The sequence below is a fragment of the Eschrichtius robustus genome, chromosome 9, assembly GCF_028021215.1.
Source record: "Eschrichtius robustus isolate mEscRob2 chromosome 9, mEscRob2.pri, whole genome shotgun sequence".
NCBI lineage: Eukaryota > Metazoa > Chordata > Mammalia > Artiodactyla > Eschrichtiidae > Eschrichtius > Eschrichtius robustus.
In genome coordinates, this window is record NC_090832.1 from 1,370,594 (window position 1) to 1,396,960 (window position 26,367).

The following is a 26,367-nucleotide window of genomic DNA, read 5'->3' on the forward strand; positions in this document are numbered from 1 at the left end:
ACAATAGCCAAAACATGGAAACAACCTAAATGTCCATCGATACATGAATGGATAAAGAAGATGTAGTGAACACACACACACACACACACACACACACACACACACACACACACACTCACACTGGAATATTACGCAGCCATAAAAAAGAATGAAATCTTGCCATTTGCAGCAACATGGATGGAATAGGAAGGTATTATGCTTAGTGAAATAAGTCAGAAAGAGAAAGTCAAATAGCGTATAATTTCACTCATACGTGGAATGTAAAAAACAAACAAAACCTGAACAAAATAAATGAACAAACTAAACAAAACAAAAGCCAACACCCAGATACAGGGAACAGGTTACCAGAGGTGAAGGGAGGAAGGAGGGGAGAAACAGATAAAGGGATCAACTGTGTGGTGACAGATGGAAACTCACTTTTGGTGGGAGCACGAGGTCGTGTAGACAGAAGTAGAAATATAATGTTGAACACGTGAAACTTATATAACGTTATAATCCAATGGGACCCCCGAATTTGTTTCTTTAATTAAAAAAAATAAAACCCGGATTATTTTGGTGAGAGCTAAGTATTGGCGATGTCCATTACAGCCTGGGTGGGAAGTGGCGGGGTCCTGGGGCCTCCTGCCCACTTGTCAGCCTACAGGGTCCCTGAGGGAAAAGTCCCCGTGAAGGTGGCCAGCAGCTCGTTTCAGCCAACGTGCAGTATTACAGGCACTGAGCCGGTGCTGAGCAAACCTATGACATGGGCTCAGCTCCACCTGCAGGAGCCCTGGGGGAGCAGGTGTGCATCACCCCCTTTTCTCTGATAAGCAGAGACTCAGAAGGGAGCGATTACAGGACACGCTACTGGACAGTGGCCGCACCAGGCTCCCCAAATCCACACAGCCGAGGGCAGTGTGTCTATGTCCTCTTACCCCTGGTCTACGTCACGGCACGCCTGCAGCCATCACTTAACCGAGGACACCGTCCTGGGCTCACCTTCCCGTCATTTCTGAGACGGGGGTGTTTGTCCCAGAAATGAAGAAATAGGGAAAATGTGTTTCAAACCTCTGGGGAGGAAGCAAGTCTGATATGGTTTCTGAAGGTTTCAAATATCAAAAGATTTCATACGTTTGCATTTCTCAATGTTCAAATGATTATCTGAATACAGCAAATTTCCCAAAGTTTATTTTCCAGATCGTCCACACCCCTGCTTATTCCGGGCAGAAGAAACACAAAGGAAACTATCCAAAGAAGAAGGATGAAGGTATTTTAGTTCACATTCTTAAAAGAGAAGTGGGAATTGGATTGGTCTGGTTTCTCACCAACACTTTTAACGTAAGAGAGAGGGAATGAACTCCTTGCGGTTTGGAACAGCCTCTGTTCCAAGGGGACGTGCATCCAAATGGACGGGACCTCCCAGGTTTCACCTTTGACCACCTGTTACGTCTCCTCAGAGACAGAGGTCAGTGGACTTGCCTCTGGTTCAGGAACAAGGTGTTAAGTCAATGGAATAGCACTAATCTCTAGGGAGCTTCTTGAGGAAGGGCCGCAAGGTCCTGTCTTTGGTTTTCCCATTTTCAAAAAATCTAAGCAATGTCGTGGGTGGAGAAGACTTTAATGCTCTCATATCAAGCTTGGAACGAGCACATAAATGAGGATAGACTATAATAGGCTGGAGAGCAGAAGTTTAAAAATCATGATTCAAAACGATCATGGCGGCTGGACATTGAGCCAATACCAAGATGAAATATAACCAAGAAAGCTGAAGTCCCACACTTCGATTGTGCAAGTTCAGGATGTACAGTGTTTTACACAACAGATAATCACTGGTTTTTAACATCCTGCAAGAGACAAATGCCTGGACAATCTGATCCTCCATGCAGCATGGAAGAACCTTCGGATCCAGCAAGAAACAAAAGGAAAGGGTAAGGAATGAGTGATCATTTCCATGCTTGGTTTTGGTTTTGTACCTTTAAAAACAATGTCTCACAAATAAATTGTCAAGAAATAGAAAAGTTATTGACGTTTGGCATAAGTATATTGTGAAAAATCTGTCCTAGTACTGTGTAAGGCTAAAAACAGATTTTGGAAATTCAAACGTAACATGTTACGGAAAAACCCGAACGAAAGTTTTGGCCAGCCCAATAATTAAGGAAGCACTGGCTCTTGGTATGGAATATTAATATGGGATGTTACTTCTTTTGTTCCTGAGTTAAGTCATTAACTATTAACCAACCAACCCAGTTAACAATAATCAACTAGGTGTTAAATAGCCTCCTGTCATTTGAAAGATTCAAATGAAGATGTTTTTAAGATTCTGGAATTATTCTATTTCCTGCTTATAAAGCATCAAGTCTGGAAATGCTGGACGAGAGGAACGGTGGTCATTCGTGATCGTTATGATGGGCATTGATCGCCTACAACTGCATTTGCAACCCAGATTCTGTTTTGCTAACTGGTTTAACAGATAGCAGCTCTCTCCTTCTCCTGTTCTGTCAGCATCACCCAAACCATAAACAAGTATGAACCTGATCCAGGAAGCCATGGCTCCAGTGTAGGGTTTCAGGGAAAGGGCAGGATCCTTGAAGAAAAGGTGACATGTTTGCTTTTCACTTGGATCTACAATCGATGACTGTAACTGGAAATCCTATCCTCGTTAGAAAAATGTAACGACATGATTCGATGTGAACACAAAACCAAAGAAACAACATCCCCTTCCTCCTGGAATATAAGCTCTTCCAAACATGCTCTTGGGTTTATGAATCGCATAGTTCTTACTTCTGCTTTATGTCCAAGTGTTTATTACACCTGAAACATCATCCATTCTCTGCCCACTTGTATCTTTCTCATTCTTAACAAATTAGCTCAAAGCCCACTTTCTCCAGGACCACCCGCTGCCTAGCGCAGCGGGCATGGACCCTCTTCCCCTCCGATGTCCTGACACCACCAGCAGCCTCATACTTCCTGGAACCGAGCTCAGGGCCAGATGTTTCCCACGGGTCACCTCCAAGGCTACGGAGGTCAGTTTTGTTAGCACAGGTTCTTGTCGAGTTTAGGGAATCAGACCAAGCTGTGTATACAATTTCGTCTTTCTACCCTACACATCTTTGACAAGGACGGCTATTGAAGGGAAGAGAGCCCTGAGCTGGAGAGGAATAAGACAGTGCAGCTGGCGAGAGATTCGCCCGGCTCCCTGACCCAGGGAGCCCTGAGCAGTGAGGTTTCACTGCAGAACAAGCACAGGAGTCCTACCTTCTCACAGCATAATTATTGTTTCCCAGAAGTCGACCTCTGCCGGGTCACTTGCCCGTTTCAAGCGAATGACTAAGCTTTGAAAGGGGCTATGAGCTGCGGGGTCAGCATGCCAGCGGCATAAGCCCTGGACACACCTGCTCTTCAGCAGGGCTTTAAAAGTTACTTCCATCAAACTACGGGCACAACAATGGACGTTCAAACACATGACACTGCACACACTAAAGGAAGCTTCCGGACCTAACCTGCCTTCCACGGCTCCACCTACTCCTCCATTCATGCGTCCAGCTGCCCACTTAGCAGTGCCTCTATTTAACAAAAGGTCTGAACGATCGATTGACCTTGATGACACTCAGGTGCCCAGGGTTGTAACACAGAGCAGCGCCGTTAACCCTAAAAGGGGGTGTATAGGTAAAGGCATTCCTTCTTGTGGAAAGTCTGGCCGAATGATTTGTGTACCATAAGCCAGGCTGGATGAAAACTCCCCAGATAACAAAACACCAGTTTAATTACATCCTCCGAAAGCAGAGCTCAGGTAGCCCACGCCTCCCAGATGAGCCCAAACCCTCGGAGGACAGGATGCACAGCCTCCTATAGCCACCTGAGTGCAGAGGCACTGAGAGCAAGGGACGCTCGGAGGAAAGTGATCCAGGGGCGTCTCCAGGTGTCCGGTCCCAGCTTGGTTTTTACAGTGGAAGAACCAAGACAAAGCATGTGCGGGCGACCAGGGGGATATCAGAAAACAGGACGTGAGGGCTTCAGCGAAGCCTGGGTGAGAGGCTCCCCCCACCGTGCCTGCTCCCAGAGTATGAACGAGATCAGACACCGAGCACACCAAGCTCGAGGGGACAGCCCAGCGAGACGCACGCTGCTCTAGGAACTGAGGACACTCCTTTCAAGGCAGCGAGCTGGGCTGTGAGAGGACGTCTACCGTGGGAAAAGGGGGAACAGAAATGGTCCAACGCCCTTCCCCGTCCACTGGCCCAGGCTGGGGCAGACGTCTCTGCACGGGGTTTGTCCTGGACCCTCGCTGATCTTCACCTCAGTGATGGACCTGCTTCCCTCCCACCCACCCTGATCGGCCACTCGAGGTCAGGAGGCTGCCCTCCCCCAAGGCGCAGGCTGCCCAGCAGGGCGGCCCTGGATGGACCAGCCACAATGGGGAAGCAGTGCCCAGGAGCCCTACCGCAGATTCCAGAGGCATCTGTGACATGCAGGTGACCCCGGTTGGCCTGACCCCGTTCAGAGCTCTGCTCGTAGCTCAGTGATCGGTCCGCAAACCCTCTGGAAACCCCACCAAGTAAACACCCAGCGGTGAGAAAGCTCGGATGACCAGGAGGAACGTGGCTCGCCGTACCGGGTACCCCGCTGGCCTCACGCGTTCAGACTCAGACCACTTCTCCAAATTATACACTCGATTGCTTTCTGAATATTGAATCTGGGTTCATTAGCTCCTACAGATTTTCTGCAGGCCCAGCCCGCTCCTGAGACTGTTTAAACAGATTGTCACAAACTGTCACTGACATGGAGAAACAGACATCCAGTGTCACTTTGGAATGGAATGCTTTGACTCAAACGTTTCAATGTCTATTTATATTTTTTCAGGTTCTACGAAGGCAGAAATATTTTCTGCAATCCAATGTTTTTACTGGGGAGGCGGCCACAGAACAGCTAACTGTCCTCCAGGGGGTCACAGGGTCGTGTTGTTCTCTTTCCAACAACTTCTGTGTCCTCAGCACGACGGTGCCGCGGCCGGAACAGGCCCTGCAACATGCCCCCTGTGGCGTTGGGCTAATCACACCCCATCTCCGCTGGGGGTACGACGGAGCCTGCTGTGCCCCCCACCCCACTAGAACACAGGCTCTTAGCAGCTGGAGGGTCTTTGAACCTGGACAGGACCAAGAAATTTAAGTCTCCTGCTTCTTTGGATTTGATCACATAGAGCAACCATCAGCATTACCGGCTTCTGAATGTGCCAGTCGCCTTGTCAGGAAGAAACATGTTTTTCCTTCTCAATATCCTGCCCACAAATTGTGACACAATCAACCACCCTTGGTGAAGCCTGTCTCCCTTGTGACTTCACTGTGGCCTCAGCCTACACTCTGCACGTCTTCACTGGTAAACGTGCAGATTCAGCAGAGAGCAGTCGTGCTTTCCATGTGCCGTGCAGACGCGAGTATTTACTTAGCTCCAGGAGGATGGCAAAGCACATGCACTGCTTCAGAATAATATTAAATTTAATAAATGGGAAAGATACTGACACTGAGAAAAAATAAGGGTAAAGAAGACAGTGGAACGTGAGAGTGAGGTTAATCTCAACGCGCCTTTGGTGTAGACGGCCCTCGTGTTTGCGGGGAGGGGAAGCCCATCAAAAGAAAAAGCACCGAGTGGATTGAACTGGACAGAGATGAGGGCCACTTCTTGATCCTGAAACAAGAGAGAACCCGTCCTCGTGGCCCTAATCACAGCTGTGCAGGTGGGCTGACAGTACACGCACCTGTATCTTGACAAACAACAGTCTGCAGGGGGCTATTTTTATAAGATACGTCCAGTGTAGGCGTGGGGTACAGCCCTGAAGTGGACGGAATCACTCAGTAGAGGAGAGGCCGGTGGTCTGTATATACTCACCTCCAGCTAACCCAAAGAGAAGGCGCTAGAAGATCAAGAGTGGGGGGCAATTCTTTCATGAAAATCGTCTATGCTTTTCTCAGATTTTGATAAAAATTGAGCTCCTCCCAGACATTGGGGGCCTGGAGTGTAATCTCTTTCTCTGAAGCTGGTGACACGAGGAGCTGCTAGCCTTCAGAATCACATGAAATAAGAAGCCTAATAATAAGACACCGGATAGAAGGATGTCCCCTTTTTACAGATGGCGGGACGGGGTTCTCCTCGAGAAGCAGTTGGGCTCCACTCAAGCACACAGAGAACTGGGCAAGAAGATCCTGAGTTTCCACAACCATATTTTCAGCCTAACAGATTTTAAGCAGGTGTAACCAAATGCCTCCTTCAGCCATCGCCTCCAATGCTAGGAAAGATCCCTGATCCCAAGTGACGTGGCCTCCCCGTGGACCCTCCAAGGTAAGCAGGTTGGAAAACACATGCTTAGGTACCAGATGGAGGTAAGTTTTTCCGTAGGTTTGCTAACTATACACCAGTAAATGATCATGTTTAGTTGTAGGAGGATTGACCCAGAGCCCGACTTTGGAGGCAACACTTAGACAGCAAGGACATTGTCTTCTATGGCCCAAGAGATGCAAGACTGTGGTAGAACGTTGCAGCCAACAGAGGTGAGACCCAAGTGGCCGCAGGCATGCTTGTGGGGATATCATGGCTAAGCTCCCCTGTTAACTGTTTCAACACTGACTCTTTACTAGAATACACATAAAAGGGCAGCTGCATCCTAGACTTTTCCTGGCCATCTCAAGTAATCTGAGCTTTGTCTGCGGAAATCTTGCACACATGGCCAATTCTTTCCAAAGAGGAAACACCGCAGGGGCCAGAAGAAGGATTCAGATGGCTCTGTCTCCAGCACCCCGAGCTGCAGTGGCCTTGCCTCCACACCTGAGGCAGAAATGGCGAGTCCGGTCCAGGCCGCTGAGCAGAGCATCGTGCTGTGCGAGGCGGCCTCGACCGAGCTGGCGATAGGCTCGTATCACCTACGCTTAAGTAGAGTAACTGCTTACGGGATTCAGATTCCTTTCTAACCAGTGGAAGGACCTCGCTTCTTTAATGCATCAGGACCTCTCCATGTCATATACTCAGAACTTGACCCTGGTCGGGCTGAGAGACTTCTGCAATCACCAAAGCCGCAGATTGCTGATTTTTCGTTTTCTTTGTAAGGCAACTCTTATCTCAGCAGTTACCTGGCTCACACGGACTATGAAAGCCAGATCGGTGTCTTCACTGTGGCGTCTGGGAAGGTGTGTGCTAGGCTGTAAACACAGACTCACTTCCTCCTTCAGTGGTGAGAAAGCCCAAAGACCTCAGTTTGTCTTCTCTGGGCCGCGAGCTGCTTTCCTGATGGCGGGACTGCAGTGGGGGCTCTGCACGGGGCAGGCAGACACACAAGGTCACGTCCATCTGCCAGGCCTAGGAGTCCTAGACGACCCGCCCCTTGCCCGCCTTTGCTGCGAAGACACCCTCGCAGTGTCCAGAATGAAAATCACACTTCCCAGGAGAGGGGGCACAAAAGCTAATGGCAAACTTAGAACAAGGTAAATGCTTCCTAGATTTGAACCTATCCTACTTATTCTTGATAGGAAGAAAGCGCATGAAAAATAGAACCCCCAAAGCCCAAGGCTGAGATGGAAGAAACAAAGCCTAAGAACACCGGCGTGAGAGCAGGACCGACTTTTAGTCCAAAATCCCACACTGGCTGTGGCCTCGTGCAGACCCTCCCTTCAGGGTGCAGAGTGGGGTCTGCTCCCCGGCTCACCCGCAGCTCCAGCCCCTCAAGTTCTAGTTCCCGTCTCTGTCGGTCTGGTGAGGCCTCCTGGAGAATCCCCTTCTAGTATCATCACTTCCTACGTGTCCTCATCCTAAGCGCCATCCCAGACACCTGAGCCAGACTGAGGAGGAATCGGGTCAGACCCCTTTGCGTCTCCCATGGCCAGGGGCCCAGGCATCCTGGGGCCTCCAGGAGCAAACCCTGTGCAGGGACCTCTGGAAGAAGAGCAAGAGCCCTGCTTCACAGATCTAAGGAACGAGGAGGGGTGGAGAGAGATTCCACTCATTTCTATTAATTTTGGTAAATTGAGCCTCATTCCAACTGGACACAGAGGGTGTCTGTGGTGGGTGTGTGTGTCTGTGTGCATATGTGTGTGTCTCTGTGTTCCATGACGAAGCACAACAACTTTATAACAATTTTCTTCTGGTTCCTTTAACACTAAATCACAGAGGCGTTCAATATAGGCCACCTTATAATGAGAGCCATACTATAAAGAATTTTGGTCCAATAAGATTCATGTAAATATATGTGTGTGTGTGTGTGTAACTCTGATTGGCTTCAACATGATTTCTCTAGCTTAAATAGGTGTCACCTATGTAATTTAGGTATCAATGTGGTGACACCTAAATGATACAGACCTGGTCTATTTAATATCAACACGCTGATCTATAAAGCCCAGAGAATATAACCCTCCCTCAGAGCTGTAGTGAAGATTAACTGTATTACTGTGTGTAAAGGTTCAAGACCAATACCTTGTAAGTTCTCAGTAAATCCTTGCCAGGGCGCACGCTGCTGCGGTTCTCGGTGCTACTGCTGTTTGTCTTGGGCACTTCTGACCCGCCAACCACAAACCTGTCAGTGGCTTTTTTAAATAAAAAATGAATTCTCCACATCTCAGGCAACACTGCCGCAGGATACAGTCCACACTCCTTAATGGGTATGGTCTCAATCTCACTGAGCCTCCAGCCTGTCTTCATTTATTGTACGATGACCTCGGTTTGCGGCATGAGTCTCTACTGGCCTCTTTGGTTTCATATATTTAAAGAATTCCTATAGAAATGCTCTGGATGGTAGAGCCAGAAGATAATCAAAGAGATCATTTCATCCATATTCATTTATATGAAAACAGAGCGAAGTCACTGTCAGATAGATGCGCTATGAATTTAAACCTTCTCCCTAGAGAGGGGCTTCTGAAAAAGATGGCTCTTTCCAGCGTTTGCTAAGGTGACTGGCCAGGAAGCTCAGGCACACACCTCTGCTTGGTCAGAGGTGAAGGGAGCACGTCATGGGCGCTTCCCATGTCACGTCCTCAACACTTTCTAGACCAGGGTATAAAAGCAACCCACTTCTGCCCTAAAGCATGTTGCATCTCAGCTTCTCCTTAGTGGAGAAGACTCTCTGCAGAGCTGTTGACATGAGAAACAGCATCACGCGGTGGAAAGGGCTTTGGATTAGTGGTGGGAAGACAAGCATAGCAGCCACTCCGGGACACGGGGCAACCTCCTCACCTCTACTGAGTTAGGTGTTAAGTGGTCAATCAGACATCATGCAGAAGTGGACTCTAGTCCACTGGTGCATTCTGGGAAAAGAGGATGGGCAAAAAGAGTTGGTTCGCTCAACAATAAAGAGTGAGGTCAACAAATGACATGGCACGACTAGGAAAAAGGGAGGGTTACTGGGAATGGGGGCGTGCACAGCTATCCCTTTGTATTTCTGGTAACAATTTTGCTCCTTTCTTTTCTTCAAAACTTGTTCTCCATTAGAGAAATTACAAAGATAAAATTCCTATTCTGCTGCATTTGAATAAGCGAATTTATCCCTCTGTAAGATAACAAGTGGGGATCATTTAACAGGGCAAAGTATTAAACAAAATCTTGACTTCAACCACACTTTTTAGAGCCTGTCAAAGGGTGCTCCCAAAAGGGCTGTTTCATGACAGACGAGGCACGTTTCTCAGGAGATTTTTAAAAAATCAGAAATCTAACACTTCCTGAATTTAAGGAATCTCTGAAGACAATACCATTCTGCATCAATTGTCAGATTCTGAGATGTCTGACTTTGAACAGAGGGAGGTGCCTCAGGTTCTCTGTAAATAAGGACAATATACAGTTTAAATAAGTTAATTAATTCAATAAGCAAAAGCACAGAGAAAAGACGGATAAGTGGGATGAGAACTCATAACCCAAAACTCTTCTGCTGGAAATCGCTCTTGAACAATTTGTCTTAGGAATTTCTGAAAGTTAATTAACAGCTAAAGAGTGGTCAATTTATCTTTTTCCCTCAGAGGGAGAAACCCTTGATTTTTCTGAAAAATTGTTCTTGATTTGACAAGTCAGAAGAGAGCGAAGAAAAAAATTAAATCATCCTGTCAGTGAAAACATTCTAGAATTGTTTCCATGGCCTGCTGGTGTTCATTATAAACCAGGTTTTGAGAAGTTTCCACCATCATTGGTCACTGGGGAGTGTCCAAGCAGCCCAACACACAGCTTATGTATTTGAGCCCTGTGGTCTTCGTTGGTCCAATTAAATTCGCAGGGAATTAAGTTATCAGGAAGAATAAAACTCAATTTCTACCATCACTGGGCCATTTTCATTAGTCCTGCCTCTATTCTAGGAGTAATAACCCCAGTGCTCTGGCCAATATCCAACCTGGATAGTGGGATTTTGCCTGTCTCCATTCCCTTCAAAACTTCTGCAGGAGTGATTTTTAACTCTCACTCCCGAGGACTGTGCGGCGTTGGGGTGACGGCAGACTGCCAAGAGAGTCCTAACCCCGAAAGTGCTATCTAGGGGGCGGGCAAATAGTCCTGACGTTGGCACAAAATCTGGAAAAGAGCTTTTAAGAACGATAACATGACATTTTCAGATAGAAGGGGAAACTTTCGTTATGCACCAGTCTCCATTTCCCTGATTTTTCTAATTGTTACAGTGTTGCTGTCTTGTTTAAGATCATCAGTCCTGGGATCATAAAACTGCGATCTTCTCCTCCGGAGGGCTGGCCCTGGGTTTTAAGGAGCTCTGCGTCCCCCAAAGCATCTGGCCTTGGGCCAGCCGCGCCATAGGCTTGAGTTTATAAAGAAGGAATCCTAAGTTACAACAGGAAGATAGAGCAGGTAAGTGCAGTTGCAGGGTTCAGACCAGTTCTGGATTTAAAACACGGGAGAACCAGGAGGATAATGGGACCGCTGAGAATGATTCAGTAAAGGGTTGGAGTACAGACAGCAGGAGGGCAACAAAGCGGGTCTGAACCGCTTCATTCGGTGATGAGGAGGGACCAGGGAACACTTTCTTTCGGGCCTGTGTGCCCACCAGGCCTGGGGGATCTGCAGATCGCAGGCTGTCACCTGGGAGCCCACAGCCTATCCAAGATCAAGACCAAATCAGGAATCGCTACGTGTGCTGAGAAAAGACTGGGAGAACAGCACATTTACAACGAAAGGAACAAAGATGTCGAAAATGTAAAATTACAGCTGCAGCTGTGATGTAAAGAACTTTCCGACAAGGCCGATGGTTATGAAGGGCCAGTCACTGAGAGAGAACTGGACTTCTAGACGCACGCATCCCTTTTCTGGAGCAGACGAGTTGCCGGGCTGAGATGTGGGTTTCATGGTGGGGAGAAGGGGCAAGGTGTCAGGGTGAAGCTCGATGGCCTCATCCAAGCTTCGACTTCATCTGGCAGCGACGGCCGTTACCACCAGGATGGACGCCTGGGCAGCCCGTGCCTCCTAAGAGGCTTCTGCTGCTGCTGGGGATGAGGGGTCAGACATCTGCTCAGCGCCCGTCTGGGAACTTGGCTGGAGGGAGTCAGTGCCGCCGGCAACGAAGAGAGAGAATATGAAGTCGAAACCAGCAGGCCGCCCACCAGCTGTGGGCACAGGACAAGTGTGTAAACTGTTTTTAGTGAATTCGAGTTGTAGATTTCACTTGAAAGACTATGAAGGAAACAAATGGTCTCTCCATTCTCCTGCCCCTTTTAAACCACATTTCTACCTAATACTGAAGACTTGCACGAGTTTAGACCTCTCAGCTCCCCGTGCAGGTACATCCTAAAGGGTAAGGATGTTCCTCTTAGGTTCATTCAGAAAAATCAAGAAATAGCCTCAACGCTCGCTTTTCTCCATTCAGCTAAGCCTTAATAAATGGAAGAAGCGCCCAACGCCTTTTTGTAAGTCACTTAACATTTTCAGTTGACCTTTATTTTTCTTTCCTCTTCATGTTAAGAAAAAAAAAATAGCCTTTGCTTCCTCAACTTGCCTTTATTTGTTCTTACTTTATTGCCAATGAGTAATTCCCATAATCTCCTCCAAGCCTTCTCCAATTTCTCCTATTCTCTTAAAAATGGAGAAAAATATCAACTGAACTAAATATTCTAATAAAACTCTAAGACTTCTGCCAAGTGTAGTACAATGGTTACGTTTTATTCTCGTCTTCTGGATGCCTCTGCATATCCTAGCATCTTATCGACTTTTTTTTTTTTTTTTTAAAAGAAACAGTAAGTACCAAATAAAGGATTTGTTTCACACATGTTCCCTCGTGTCTGATCAGGCTTTCCCCAGTTCCTTGTGAGTGATTCTCTGTGACATCTGAGACGGAGCCCGCATCTCAGGACACGCCTGCGGGATATCGCATATTCCCAAACCCTGGACTCCCCTGGCTTCCCTTGTTCCTGGATTCCTGTCTTATAAATCTTTAGGATGGAAATTACACATGTGCTTTTAACTGAGTTTCTACTCGTAACATCCTGTCCTCAAGGAAACTGGCTTTAATGGTCCATTTCTTTGTCGTGCTTTCTACAAAATGCAGTTTTCTTCTAAAGGATTAGTCATCTTATTCAGCTACAGATTTAATACTTTAAATTTCATGTTTAATCATCAAGCTCACCAGTCGAAAAACAAAATAACGGAGCTCAGTCCCTGTCCCAAGCATTGCTACTCAGAACAGTCCCTTCCACATGGGAATCCAACCCAAACTTGGACACCGAGTGAACCAGCAATGATGTTTAGCTATAAAGTCATCAGACAGCTCTTAGGAGCAAAACGCTGTTTAAAACCCTCTCCTACACACAGCGCACCTGTCCTCACCTCCACGAGGCTTCGTGCTGGGAAACAGGTACCGGGAAGCCTCTCCAAGCTGGGGATGAGGAGCCCACTGCGGGTGCAGAGCACATGCAGGGTCCCCAGCGAGTGTGCTCCCAGCTCAGCTAAAATCACGACTGTCTGTGACGTCAGTACCTGATCTGACACGGAATCACAGAGGCTGACGTTTCTAATGGGTGAAATACTGACCACTCCTATTGTCTTTGAAAGAGCCTCAAAGGCCCAGGCCACTTTGGAGGGGAGTAAACACTGGTCCCTAAGTGCCATGCAGTCCTCGGCACAGATGCCAGGTTCAGGGTCTAATTACCTCTGGGAAAGTATCTTAGGGAAAGGTAAGGATCATTTTATGCTGCCTCAGGAAATCATAATTAATTTTGAAAACATTTAGAGTTGTGCTAAAATACTGCTTGGAAAATCCGGGTGGTGCTTTGAGGGTTTCTAATCGAATCAAAGACCCTATTGTGCCTGCAATCACTAAGGCCCTGAGAAAAGAGATTTTCATGGCTGTTGACTTCAAAAGGCTCTGTGTGGTGGCTTAACTCTCCCTCAGAGGGGCTTTTAGGTTAGGGAGGGGGCTTTGATCGCCGCTGATTGCTGTGAGGTCCACAGAGGTCCACAGAGGTCCACAGAGCTGCCGCCGGAGATGCTATGGGCGGGGCTGTTTAATCAAAATAAATACACGTGGCAGATCTGGGTGCCAGCATGGAGGAGATTTGTGGGGCAGGGGACAATTGATGGCTCTGGTTTGGGGGATGAAGCAGTAAAGTAAGGAGGCCATTTTCTGGTACCAGAAAACCTCAGACACTTTTCACCACCCTCTTGTTGGTGCTGGGGCTATAGCCCCAGAAGGACATCAGAGCTTCCCCCAAAACTGATGGAGGAAAGAAAGGCTAGGAGTAGGGAATGAGGTTTCTCCCTGTGGACTCAACTGCTCTCAGAACTCTCTCTACCTGCCCTCCTGTCTTTAGGTTCTTCCTTATTGAATGCCTACAAATATTTGATTGTGTTGCACCGTAACTAACAAAACCAGTGACTGCTCCATCAGAAGAGACTAAATGAAGCAAAAGGCCAGAGGAGAGTGAAAGCCTGTTGATCCTGTTAAAATTGCACCTCAGAGGGCTTCCCTGGTGACGCAGTGGTTGAGAATCTGCCTGCCAATGCAGGGAACACGGGTTCGTGCCCCGGTCCGGGAGGATCCCACATGCCGCGGAGCAACTAGGCCCGTGAGCCACAATTACTGAGCCTGCGCGTCTGGAGCCTGTGCTCCGCAACGGGAGAGGCCGCAACAGTGAGAGGCCCGCACACCATGATGAAGAGCGGCCCCCGCTCGCCGCAACTAGAGAAAGCCCTTGCACAGAAACGAAGACCCAACACAGCCATAAATAATAAAATAAATAAATAATAAATAAAATTGCACCTCAGAATGACAATCAGCCAAAAAAATGTATATAAGTGTAAAAGACACAAATCATCTGATCGGTACAAGTTAGAGGAGGTCATAAACGCTAAGCTATAAAGCTTACTTATTTTGACTTTACTTGTAATAAACTCTCCCTCATCAATCTTTCCCAATAGCTCCCTCCGGAACCAGTTCCTCTACAGGGATGGGGGACCCAGGTCTGTGGATGGGCTGCTCTCTGGGCGCCAAGTGCAGACGCATCTCCATCCGCCGTGGCCTCTGCCTACATCTCATCTCTGCGACGGTCACGTGTGTGGCCTCCCGTGGCCTTCAGCTGCCACACATGGGTGTGCAAGTCTCTCCACCAAGGAGAGAGAACAGGGTGGGCTCTCCCTCCTTCCCCTGGTCAGAGAGCAGCCTGAGGTCAAAGCAGAACAATGAACTCTGTCTATCAGGTCACCCTCTTCCCACAGAGAAATCCCACTCATTGAAGACTCATGCTCTGTGCCCTTTAAGTCAGGAAAACCACTGGGTAAGTCTAAGTCTACCAGTTATCACTCAATACAGAAGAGTCAGACAGGCTCAGAATAGGAAAAGAAACCCTGCCTGGTGCCCTTAATTTGCAAACTCTTTTCCAGGCACCCAGGGCCTCCTGTGGGCTCCTTGCCATGCTGGCGGGTGGGCATCCCAGGGGTCAGCCCATCTCTCAGGAGGACCACGTGGCACACAGGGCGGAGCTTGTAACTCAGCACCTGCAAAGCGGCATCAGGTACCCTGGATGCAGTGGGAGCACACACGGCTGGCGTCAGCCAGGGAGAGCCTCCCCAAGAAGCCGGGTCCCGCAGGATGCACGGAGGACCGGGGAAGGTGCAGAAGGGGGTGATGGGCAAGATCCTGGCGACGGAGACTCCCCGTAGCTGTGAGGAGGCCTTCAGCAGAGACAAAGGAAGGCGGAAGGGGATGAAGGAAGTGACGGGCAGGCCAGCGAGCAGGGCAGATAGGTTGGTTCAAAAGCCACCGAGATTAAGAGATGCCAGCGCAAAATGAGGCAGGGCAGGTCTGTAGAGGGAGAAAGGTGTGGTCTAATGCCTTTTTTTAAAAACTTCCCTCACGCTGGTTTTTGACTTCTCTCAAGATGGTATGACAGTCGTATGAGGAAAGTTACAGAAGAAAAGAAGAATCTTCGAGAGCCAAAATCATGACCCAATTCTCAGGAAGTGACCCCTCAGGCTGGAGCTTGATCTCTCCATAGGGTAAAGCACTGGCCTCCGAAGAGTAAATGATCATTTTCCCTCCGTTAGTGTGAGCCGGGAAATCTGTCTACTCTCCTACACAGCATGTAAATAAATATTTGGCAGTCAACAAAGCCCCTAAAAAGTGAACTGTGTGTGAGGATATTATCAGCCTGGCTTGAAAAATAAAGGACCCTTATTGACCGAAACTTAGAAAAACTGCTTAAAATGAAAACCATCCCTTTTTAGAAAAAAATGCATTGGCACGTGACTTAACAAGTGTCTGCCTACCCACCATGGTGCTGTATTATTCTGGAAATTGTTTTCTCCTCTCCACAAGAACAGCCTCGATCCAGGAGTTATTTTAAGACCTATTTGTTTTTCCCTAATAAGGATAATTATCTCCAGAGAAGCAAAATGATGAAGTGGTCATGAACGGTACACTCCCAAACATCTATAATTGCAAAATGAGCTGACCTTTACCGAGTTTGTGTAAAATAGTTTTCGTGCTTGGGGACTTGGGCTTCACTGAAGGTGGGGGAAGGAAAGGGCACCTTTGTGCTCACAGCCTAACCGACCTCCTCTCCTACGGGGTGTGGTTTCTGTAGCTCTGATGGGCACCTCTTCACATGGTTTTCCCTGAAGTGCTAGATGCTCTGTCTCTAAATGGCCCATCTGACTCCCAGACGAGCCAGGAATGATGTCACATGGTACTTCTCAATATCCAGGATCAGCACTTCCCAGAAGATGAATGACCACTCCAGCCTTTAAATCCAGAGTCCCAGCCCAGGTTTCCATGTACTGGATTCCACCATGAACGCAGATTCCTTCCTAGCCAAGCGCACCCACCAAGAGGAGATGGGAGGGGTTGTGTTCTGTCTGTCGTAGCATCTCTAACCAGTGAAGGGCAGAGCTTGACCGCACATTCATTAATGACATTCATATTATATGTGCAAACACCACATGCAGCTCAATTTAGAAGGAATGCAGTTTTGGATTATCAAAAAAAAAAAAAAAATTGAGGGAACAGTGGTTGACTTCGCCTTCCAATGCAGGGGGTGCGGGTTCGATCCCTGGTCGGGGAGTTAAGATCCCACATGCCTCGTGGCCAAAAAACCAAAACATAAAACAGAAGCAATAGTGTAACAAATTCAATAAAGACTTTAAAAATGGTCCACATCAATAAAATCTTAAAAAAAAAAAAGTCGAGAGTCTTGGAACCTCAGAGACAAAGAACAGATTGCCTGAAGTTTCTGTGGCACGGTTAAGACTAGTTAAAAGGAGCAAACATTCACTGGGGTCTTTCCATGGACCAAGCATATGCTAAATTCATTATTTCCTGTTAAGAAAACTATTGTCCACCGGTGTTAAAACCTGACTTCAGAGGCAAGCGATTGTCCCAGACAAGGGAGGGAGAGAGCGCCCTTCTGATTGGACGACACCATTCGGGGACCTCCAGGATCCAGAAAGCAGCCTGATTCATGAACATAAACCCCACTGACCAGGCACACAGACAGACATTGTGCGATGATAATAATAATGTCAGAGATTCGTCCACCTGCATCGAAAGGAAGGCGTGGAGGGGGAAACAGCGGAAGACCCACGACAAATGTCTCAGGATAAGCATGGGACAGCGGAGTGGTCTGGGCACGGCTGTGCTTTGCTCCCCCTGCCCCCGGACCAGGTCCTGCCTTCTCCCCTCCCTCTGTGTCCAGTGCCTTCGTTCCAGGTATGGCTGGAGGGATACGGAGGTGGACGGGTGACCCTCTAGTCTTCTCTACCTCTGCTCACAGCAGAGAAACATCTTTACCTTTCGGAGCGTAAAACCCTCTTTATCAATGACAGTACAAATCATGCAAGGACCACAGAATTTTTCTAAACAGGAAATTATCCAGACGCTGTGTAAGACCAAGATCCAACACTCGCGCTAGAAGAAAGACGTTAGAGAATGGTTTTCCTGGTCTCTGAGGCTGTGGCTACATGTACACAATCTGGAGGCATTTAAAGGAAAAAACGAGGATGGAAATGAAGCAAACTAGCATCCAGCTTTGCAGCCCCACCGACGCCGCTGAAACTGCCATGATGCAGAAGTCCTGTCTCTAACTCTGCGATCTCATCAGATAACTGCAACCCGGCGGGGGTCAGCCAGCGCGGGGCTCACGCCACACGACCAAGTTCAATCGCACATAAATTCCTGGAAGACGCTGGGTCCAGGCGGGGCTTGAGGTTTAACTGTTGAAATCATCATTCTTGGTGTATCACAAACACTTATGGGCTTTTTTATGAAAGAGAACATCCATCAAACATTTCTGGGAATGTATTTTTAATAATCATAAGGTTAAACTCACCGCCTCTGTTCATTTGAAATCATTCTTTGCAACTAAATTCGCTTGAGATCCTTCCTCATCCTAAATCTGCAAGAAAACTCGAAGTGGCAGCTGGCGCATCCAACCGAACCCATCGTTCTACTCACCTTGGAGCTGGCGGCCCTTGTACAAATCCCTTGTTTTGGTCGGATGAGCCCTGGCCGTGTTGTCACATTTCGGCTGTTCGTACCTACGAGGAGGGGAAGGAAAGAGAAAAGAGCCAGTTTGAGACACTGAGATGGGGGCTGCCTTCCGTACCCGTGTGTTCACACCGCAGGTTTCCTTGGTCCCCGGGACACATTGGGCGTCTCATCCTCACATTACAGTGCTCGGGATGTATGACCTTTGGTGACCTTTGTGGCAATTTAGTATATTCTTCACAGTCAGTAGGAAGAAGCATGGTGCACAGGGCTCTGTCTCTCCATCCAGTTTCTGAAGCACAACCTGTAGAGTGGCTGCCGAACGCCCCTGCCTAGGACGGGATTTTGGTACGGTTCAGGGTGGGGAGGGGCTGAGGAGGGGGAAATGCAAGCACAAGCACTAAGCGAGGGCAGGGGGCACAGCCCCCGGGAAAGAGTGCAAAGTCTCAGAGAGGACCTCAGAGCTCTAGACTGATACATTACTCAAAGACCAACGAATTCAAAATCTAACTCCCGAAGCTACAAAAGGCTGTCTCAGGGTTCAAAGAATAACGTGTATGTTCTGGGCCACGGAGTCAACAGGAAAAGGGTGGCCCTTGGTATCTGAGCAGGCGGGACCCGGGGTGCCTGCCGGCTACTTCACTTCGGGCAGCGGGCACTTCGGGGATACCAGTATTGACAGTAATTCTGGATGGATCTGACGGCTGGGCTCCAGATCCAGGCCCAGGTGGACAGCTTGCCCAGCGGAGCCTCCTTCAAGGCTCTTTATAAAGCCCCTTGGGTGGGATACGTGGAGAGACTCCCAGCACCTGCCCCTTTGGTGGGAGACACAGGGAGATGCACATCACCTGGGGAAACTGCATTTCCCCGTCTTAAGGGGACACCGATGATTCGGTAGCATGCCTGGCAGCTGTGAGAACCTGCCCTTAGGGCCCTTAATGCAGTCTCAGGGGTCAGGAAAGATTCTTGGAAAATGCGAACGACAGTCAGAGCCAGTCGGCGTGGGCGCAGGAGGGACGGTCAGGTCCAGGGGCTGCTGATTCTCAGGATGTGAACAAAGTCCCCTTGAGGCCTCACCCTCTCTTGCTGCCCGTTTCCTTTTCACTCTCTCAGAAAGAGATACGAGATCATGTTTACTTCATAGGGATCACTTCTGATTCTTATTTTTCATTATTTCTTGTTTTCCCACCCTAGAAAATAAAAGAATGAAATTTCCCACTGAAGGGATCCTTTCTCAGCGTCCCTCCCTGGCGCCCGGGGAGCCGGGGCCGGTCTTGGAGGGTCGGGTCCAGCGCGGCTGAAACACAGCCAGGGCACCACGAGCTCCTCCAGCCCCTCACACCCTGAATAGCCTCTTTGATACCAGAAAACTTAACACCCCACTCACACAAACTTAATATGCCTTTTTGAAATGTTGTTTTTGAAATTAAAGAGTCCCCGACACACTCCGGCTAACAGTTAAGTGATCACATTTTCACCAAAAGCCATTAACTCATATCCTTTTGAAATGCAGTGGGGTTCCGTGCAGATGGCATTGGAACCACGGTCACAGGAATGAACGGGGGTGAAGGGACCTCTTACCCACCTGGTGTCTCCTCTCCCACCTGGGACTGAGGCAGGTAGGTAAGGAGCCAGAAATTCCCTAGGGGAACATTCGGGAAAGAAGGCAGGTAATGGAGAGATGGCTAAGAGCTCGTTGTTACTCACGCTTGTTAAATCTGGGGAAACTGAGCACGTGCTCAAGACTGAAAAATCCTCGTTTCAGACTCTAGATCAGCGTCTGTGGGGCTGGGGAGGTTGGAAATGGTACCCATGCTAGAGCTGACACCTTCACAGCCAGCAGCCCGTGAAACGTGAGCTGTGAAAGAACAAGCAAAGTCCCAGCTCCTAACCAAGCAGGCACAACTAGGGATGGGGCTCCCGGGGAGGCCGAACGGCCCAGCCATTCCTGGGATGTTTGATCTGTGAGGACGTCAGCCGCCGGCTGTTCTGTTGTGTTAAGAGGTTGGACTGTTAGTATGAACTCTGTGTACAGCCTGTCAAAGGCTCGGAGTCAACGCCGGTATCCCCCATGTGGTGATAAGAAACCACAAAACTGCCAACCCCGTTCTGAAGCTTTAACTTCGAAGCCGCCTGGAAATTAACCTTACTGCGTGATCATCCTGGTTTTGCTACATATTTGGGCTGTAGATGCCTCAAGAATCCCAGCGCTGATGCTGATACAAAAATGTATGTTTAAATGACAGCATTCTGCTCCTTGTAAAGAATACTGTGACTTGCGGAAATGACAATCTCAACAAATAGAATCAATGCCTTTGAAGATAAAGCCATTTAAACTGTGTTGACATCTGTCAGCATCCTTTTCAATAGTGTTTGTTTTAACTTATTTGTATAAGATAAGAAAGCACATCTCTTAATCGTCTGGTTGCCCATCAGATACCAGGCTCTCTGCCAGGGAGAAATTCGATTTCATGCTCACACGGCCAGCAAGCCACGTGGGCTCCACAGGCTGGGAATGGGGTCCTCGTGCCAGGTCAGAGCAGCCTGCAGTCTGACGGCAGGTGGACAAACCCTCACTGGCCATCAAGAAAGTGAAAGAGAAATCCCTCCGTTCTGGGCGCTAATGTAGTAGCTGGCAGTCAGCCTGATCCAAGCTGAACACGACAGCTCACGCCAGCTCTCCCCTCTATTAATCAGCGACCAGACTGGAACCCGCCCCCCTCCTCCCAGGTCCTGTCCCACCACACGTGGCCCGGGCTCTGGTCTGCAGGGGCTCTGAACACCTCGGCCAAGATGTCAGTTTTGACTCAAAAAGGCAGGGAGACCAGCAGATGCATCAGCCCGGTCCAACTCATGTTTCTACCTGACGACCATCCCACCTAGAAATTCTGCCCCGTAGCTGCTCTCTGCCTCTGTGTGTTTATTGTCTTTGGCATAAGCCTGTAACAAAATGTGTGCTTTGTAATTACCTTTCATGATGACACAAGGAAAGGAGAACTAGCTTATAATGAGAATGCATTTTATATTTATGTCATCTTACTGTTTTTGGATTTTTAAATTATTCTTCCCCATCAGAAAATATAGAGAACGACTGGGGTGGGGGGGGGGCGGAAACTTGAACTCTCTACCCAAATATAAATCAAAACTATAAAGTATCTCCCTGGAATGGCTTATTTCAGAAAAATCGCAAGAAAATAGCATTTATGCACCAGAAAGTATTTAAACAATAATGCAGAAGACTTTCTGTGACATTGCTACTCAATCACAGTAGAAGCAGGGGTAAGTGAGGGCTGGTGAAGCTGGCCAGCATCTCATAAGATATGCCTTAAACTTGATGATTTTGACTGATTTCCCAGTATCCATGTAGAAATCTGTTTAAACCAATTCCATTTTTCTTGCCAGTGATGGGTTCAGCTGTAGTCATATGATCCAATTACGGCCAATAATCCATGACTTAAGTCTGCTAGGGGACTTTTAGGAAAGGTTGTTTGGTTCCTGAGAAAGAGAGAGATGGGCTGTGTGTCCTCTGAGCATGTGGTGTCTGCATGAGATGCCCGGATCCCTGAAGCCATCTTATGACCATGAGGGGAGACTGTCCAAGGGTAAAGGCAACACACTGAGGATGTCAGAGGAAAGACCTGGGAGACTCTATGTCCTCAGTGACATCACCAAGTCATAGCACCCACTGAAAGGGAACTTCTTCCATCTCTGCACCTCTTCTTTAGATTACATAGTCCCTCCCTGTTCATGCCTATTTGTCAGATTTACCACTACTAGAAGTGAAGAGCTTCCTAATCGATACATCCTCCCTTTTGGTCAAAATGTAACTAGATTCTGGCTCTGGGACCTACGCTGTCGGGGGGCCACATTCCCCCCTCCGTCTGGACTGCCCCCCGCAGACATCATCGGCTTGCTCCCCAGATTCCTCTGGACCGGAATCCGACCTCAGCGTTTCGGGAGCCCCCGGCCGTCCCGCTGAAGTTGCCCCCCTCGGGCCCCTATTTCCTGTACACTGTCCTCCAGTGCAGCTACCACAGGCCGGCGTGTTAACTCACATTCAGCTTATCTGCTTATGTGTTTTGCTCATCGTCCCTTCCCCCCCATGGGAACGTAAGCTCCATGCAAGCACAGGGTTGTGTCCGTTTTGTTCCCTGCATCCCCCCAACCCCTAGAGCGGTGCCTGCAACTTTGAGGGGTTTCAAACGTTTAGTGAATAAAAAGTGAACCTCTGGGTGACAGGGAGGGGTGTTTCTCGGAGCTTTAAGAGATCGCATCCTTTCTGTGCTAAACTCTGTCACACGTAGAACCTGCTCTGCGTGGCCTCGGGGGCCCAGGGGGTGGCCCCGTCCATGCCTGGGTGCTGAACGATGGGGCCCAGGGCCCTCCCTGACGGGCAGTAGCCTGGTCAGAGGGTGACATTCTGGCCAGTTAGAGTGAGGGGAGGCCCACCGTGGGTCCATGGGGAAGGCCTTTCTTGCTGTCAGAAAAGCCACATTATGTTGTCACAGCTGTATGATGCTTCTAGAAGCCAGGACAGGAATGAGGCCAGAGCAGGCTGGTCCGCTGAAGATGCAGAGCAGAGAGAACAAAAATGGCTCATGAAAATCACGTCCTTTAACTGCGGAAATAATCGGAGCCTCTGTCCCCGAGAGCGTTGGGAGCGGTCACGTTTCAGACCGGTGGGCCGTAAGGACAGCTTGGCCTCGACGGACGGAGCCCTGTGGGAAACGTGCGGGTTCTGACACCCCCCTCGCTACTAGCCTCAGTTCTGATGGTGTCGGGGTCTTGACAGTCAGCATCGGAGAGGATGAACAGAGGAATGAACGAATGAGAGGAAAGTACAGCTCGAGTCTGAGGGGTCTCCTCCCCTGGGTCTAATTTAAGTCTGTTTCTTGAAAGTCAAAGAAGAGGGAGTCCCTCCCTCCTGTACAAAGAATAGGGAAAATGAGAACTTGGTACTCTGTTCCACAAACGTCTGGGCAGAATGAAATCAGGACGGACAGGAGGGAGGGGGGCTTCTTGTGTTTCTCGTCTGACTGTAAGATAAAAACGTTTACAGGTTCTACAGGGACAGCGTGATAAAGCTGATCTCAGCCTCTGAGCCCGTCTGCGGAGGCCTGGCTCTGACAGTGTCAGGACTTTTGCTGGCCGGAGCTACGAGATCGTTCTTAGCGCCCCTGCAGCTGGGCCGGCGCTACGAGATCGTTCTTAGCGCCCCTGCAGCTGGGCCTGGGGAACAAACAGCCCAACTGAAAGACACAGTCCACAAGCCTGAGTCTGAAGTAATGGAAATGTCATTTCCCAAGAAAGGTTTCTTAGAAATGAGCACTCCCTGCGTACAGACGCGTTCAGGAGCGAGAAGAGCAATTTCTCACACAAAACCTGGGGAAGATTTATGTTCTCTTTATGTTTGAAACAATCTCCTACGACCACCCGCAGAGGGAACCTCGGCCTCTGGCCTGAACACCCCATCGGGGTCGTGTGTGTGCAGGGCAGGCCACGTGTCCAGGGAGGCCGGGGCCTGGGGTTCCCGTCCCCAAGGAGCCTGGTCTCCTGCATGAGCCAGATGGGGCTCCAGGTGTGGCTGGACTTTCTCACGAGGAAAAGTCAGCTGGTTGCCTGTCGCTCCAGCTCCCGGAATCTACATAGGTGCATTTCCCCTTCTACACGCACCATGGTCACCCTTGAGAAATTGGGGGAAGCATCAAGGTGCTCACGCCTCAGCGCTGCAGAGGGAACCAGGGCTTAAGCTGGATCAGCCGGGAGAGGTACTAGTGTCCTTTACCTGTAAACTACTTTTATACCAACCTATGAAAAACCAAAGGTCAATTCATATGACCAAGAGCCGCAAAAACATCCTTACTTGTTCACTCTATTTCCAGGAACAAATATAAGGTCTTCTCCTGGTGCTATTACAAAATGACCTGCTTTGCTCGGACTCGCGCAAAACATGAATGAATGGGTCGGTTTGTATTTCAGACCCTGAGTAACTACTGTTGCCCCTGACCTCAGCACTCTCTTTCTTTTTCAGTGGTAATTTCAGGAGACAGGTATCTCTGGACTACAGAGAGCCGTCCTGGGCAATCGTTTCCTGTGAAATGCGAGGTTCCCTTTGCCAACACCGGGGACAAAAGAAGCTGAGGTGATAGATGATAACATTCTAGGTGCCCACCCCAGCCTGGACACCAGAGCCATTTTTCGAAATTCCAGCCTGCATGAATACGGATAGGAGCAAAATTGCCTAAAAGGTCTGTCTTCACCACCCTCGTGCCGTCGCTGGCATCGCCAGCTCCTGGTGACGTCAGGGAGACAGGCTCCCGCGGGCACAGGCGTTAACGCCGCACTGAGAAGCGGGGCGAGGTCCGGGGCACGGGCGTCGCATCCACGGCGGTGGGAACCACGGGGGCTCTGCGTTCCGGGGTCTCCGGCCCCATGGAGCCTCACCTGGTGGACGTGCCCGGGATGGGGCGGCCGGTGTCCACCAGGACGCACCAGCAGTAGCCCGTGGAGGGGTGGCACTGCACCGGCTTGTAGAGGCCGCCGTGGGCGCACTCGGGGATGACCACGTTGTCGTTCTTGGGCTGCCTGGCCTCCTCTAGGGCCGACTGCTGCTCCTGGTCACACGAGGACGCTGCAGTGAGAAGGAGACACGCGTGAGCCCGTGGCTGGTCACCCAGGGAGCCGATGGGGGATGAGACTGAACAGCAAACGGAGGGGCCGGCGAGGAGGGTCAGGGCGGGCGGTCCGCGTCCACAGGTGGATCTGACGCCCCGTGGACCCCCGGAGGCCACAGGCGGGACCCAGGCCCCAGGGACGGCCGCGGTCCTCTGCTCTGGGTCCCCGGGCCGGTGGGCACGTGGTCCAGTCCCAGCAAGTCCTCGCGGCCCCTCCCGCTGCAGCCCCCACATGCTGACACCACTACCCACGCCCCCCGGGAGGGTCCTGGAAAAGCAGCCCCCCACTCGCCCCGAGGGCCAACTGAGGCTGAGTCTGGAAATCCCAGCTGCAGTATTTCCAAAACAGGCTGCGTTTCTGGAAATTAGTCAAGAAGAAGAGATGAGGGACTTTGTTTTAAAGCTGTGTGCAGGGGTAAGCTCTGAAGCTCATCCACAGGAAAACTAAGCGATAACTTTAAAATATGCCAGGACCGGGTATTTCCATGTATAAAGGCTTATGTCTTTGTATGTTAATAAATTCCGTTTCTTTTTTGCGTTTGGACATGAGCTAACTTAGATCCACGTTCTGCCCCAAACAGACTGAGAATGCCTTAGAACCATATCAACGAGTCCAAGCTACTCATAGACCGAGAATGCCTTAGAACCATATCAACGAGTCCAAGCTACTCATAGACCGAGAATGCCTTAGAACCAAATCAACGAGTCCAAGCTACTCAGTGATCCTCAGACGGTAATGAATTTGAGTCAGATAAAAGGTGAAGAACACTTTATCCCTCACTAGAGATTCACATGAGCTTTAAAATATAATCCAGAAAACACTGGGCACAGAATATTCCAAATGTTCCTGTTCTGCATCCTTCCAGCCCGAAGACATGGCATTAAAAATTCACAGCAGCGAACCAACCTCCTCCTCACTCGTGTTAAAGAATTCCAAATGTGGGCGCTTGTTTCCAGTTTCCGCCCTTGCAGCGGGGTTTCTCTGGGCTTGGCCTCTGCACCGAATCAGAGCCATCATGAACAAACAGCCCACCACGAGACCTCTCCCCCTCGGACCCAGGGCCACCTCAGAAAAGGCTCTCCCTCACCTGAGCTGTCTTTTGGGATCTAAAGATTCTTTTGTTTTCCTATTTCTCTGTAAAAGGGAAAAGAAAACAGCCAACATATTGGACGAATATATTTTAAATAAAATCTTTAGAGCAATTTCCTGCTTAGAAAGTAATGTTGCATAAATTATGTTTCAGCCTGCTTTGAAACGAACCAACTACAGTTTGCAGGGAGGTTGTGACGGTAGATGTGACACCGCACAGGTGGGGAACCCCCGAAAGCTGGGAAAGCGTGTGACACAGCATTGTGTGTCAGTGCTGCCGTGGCTGGTGATGGGGGCATGGTACCTGGGAGTTAGGTACCTGACTCACGTGACAACTCAGGTGACCAGACTGAAGGAGGTTCCATATGCAGTGTGTCACAGAAACCCTGTTTCATAAAGGTTAGCTCGCATTTTCATTATTTTTCCAGCACTTAAAAAATGCCTGAAAATAATTTTTTTTAAAAATGCCTGGCATATCACAGGCACTCAATAAATCTGTTTGAGATAAGTCATAGTCATGACATTAATCGTTACAAAACCACCTAGATTTTCTTTCCCTTTACAATCCATTTAGTAATCCATTCCCTTTAGTAATTCCATTTACAATCTGAGGACAGTCACATGTACGTTTAACGCTGTGACTAGTTCATCTCCTGACTGTATTACCGGATGCTGCTATTGTGTGAGCA

At 49.0% G+C, this 26,367-nt stretch overlaps 1 protein-coding gene across 2 annotated transcripts in view; it reads right to left on the reverse strand.

The window, feature by feature from the left end:
- The window catches only part of SMOC2 (SPARC related modular calcium binding 2), a 156,922-nt gene that overhangs the window by 26,227 nt on the left and 104,328 nt on the right, over positions 1-26,367 (reverse strand). For both annotated transcript variants that reach the window (XM_068550706.1, XM_068550705.1), the window contains exons 8-9: positions 24,359-24,545; positions 17,882-17,964 (exon numbers count right to left, since the gene is read on the reverse strand). In XM_068550706.1, coding sequence (XP_068406807.1) covers positions 17,882-17,964; positions 24,359-24,545 — 270 coding nt within the window. The remainder of the gene's footprint in view (positions 1-17,881; positions 17,965-24,358; positions 24,546-26,367) is intronic.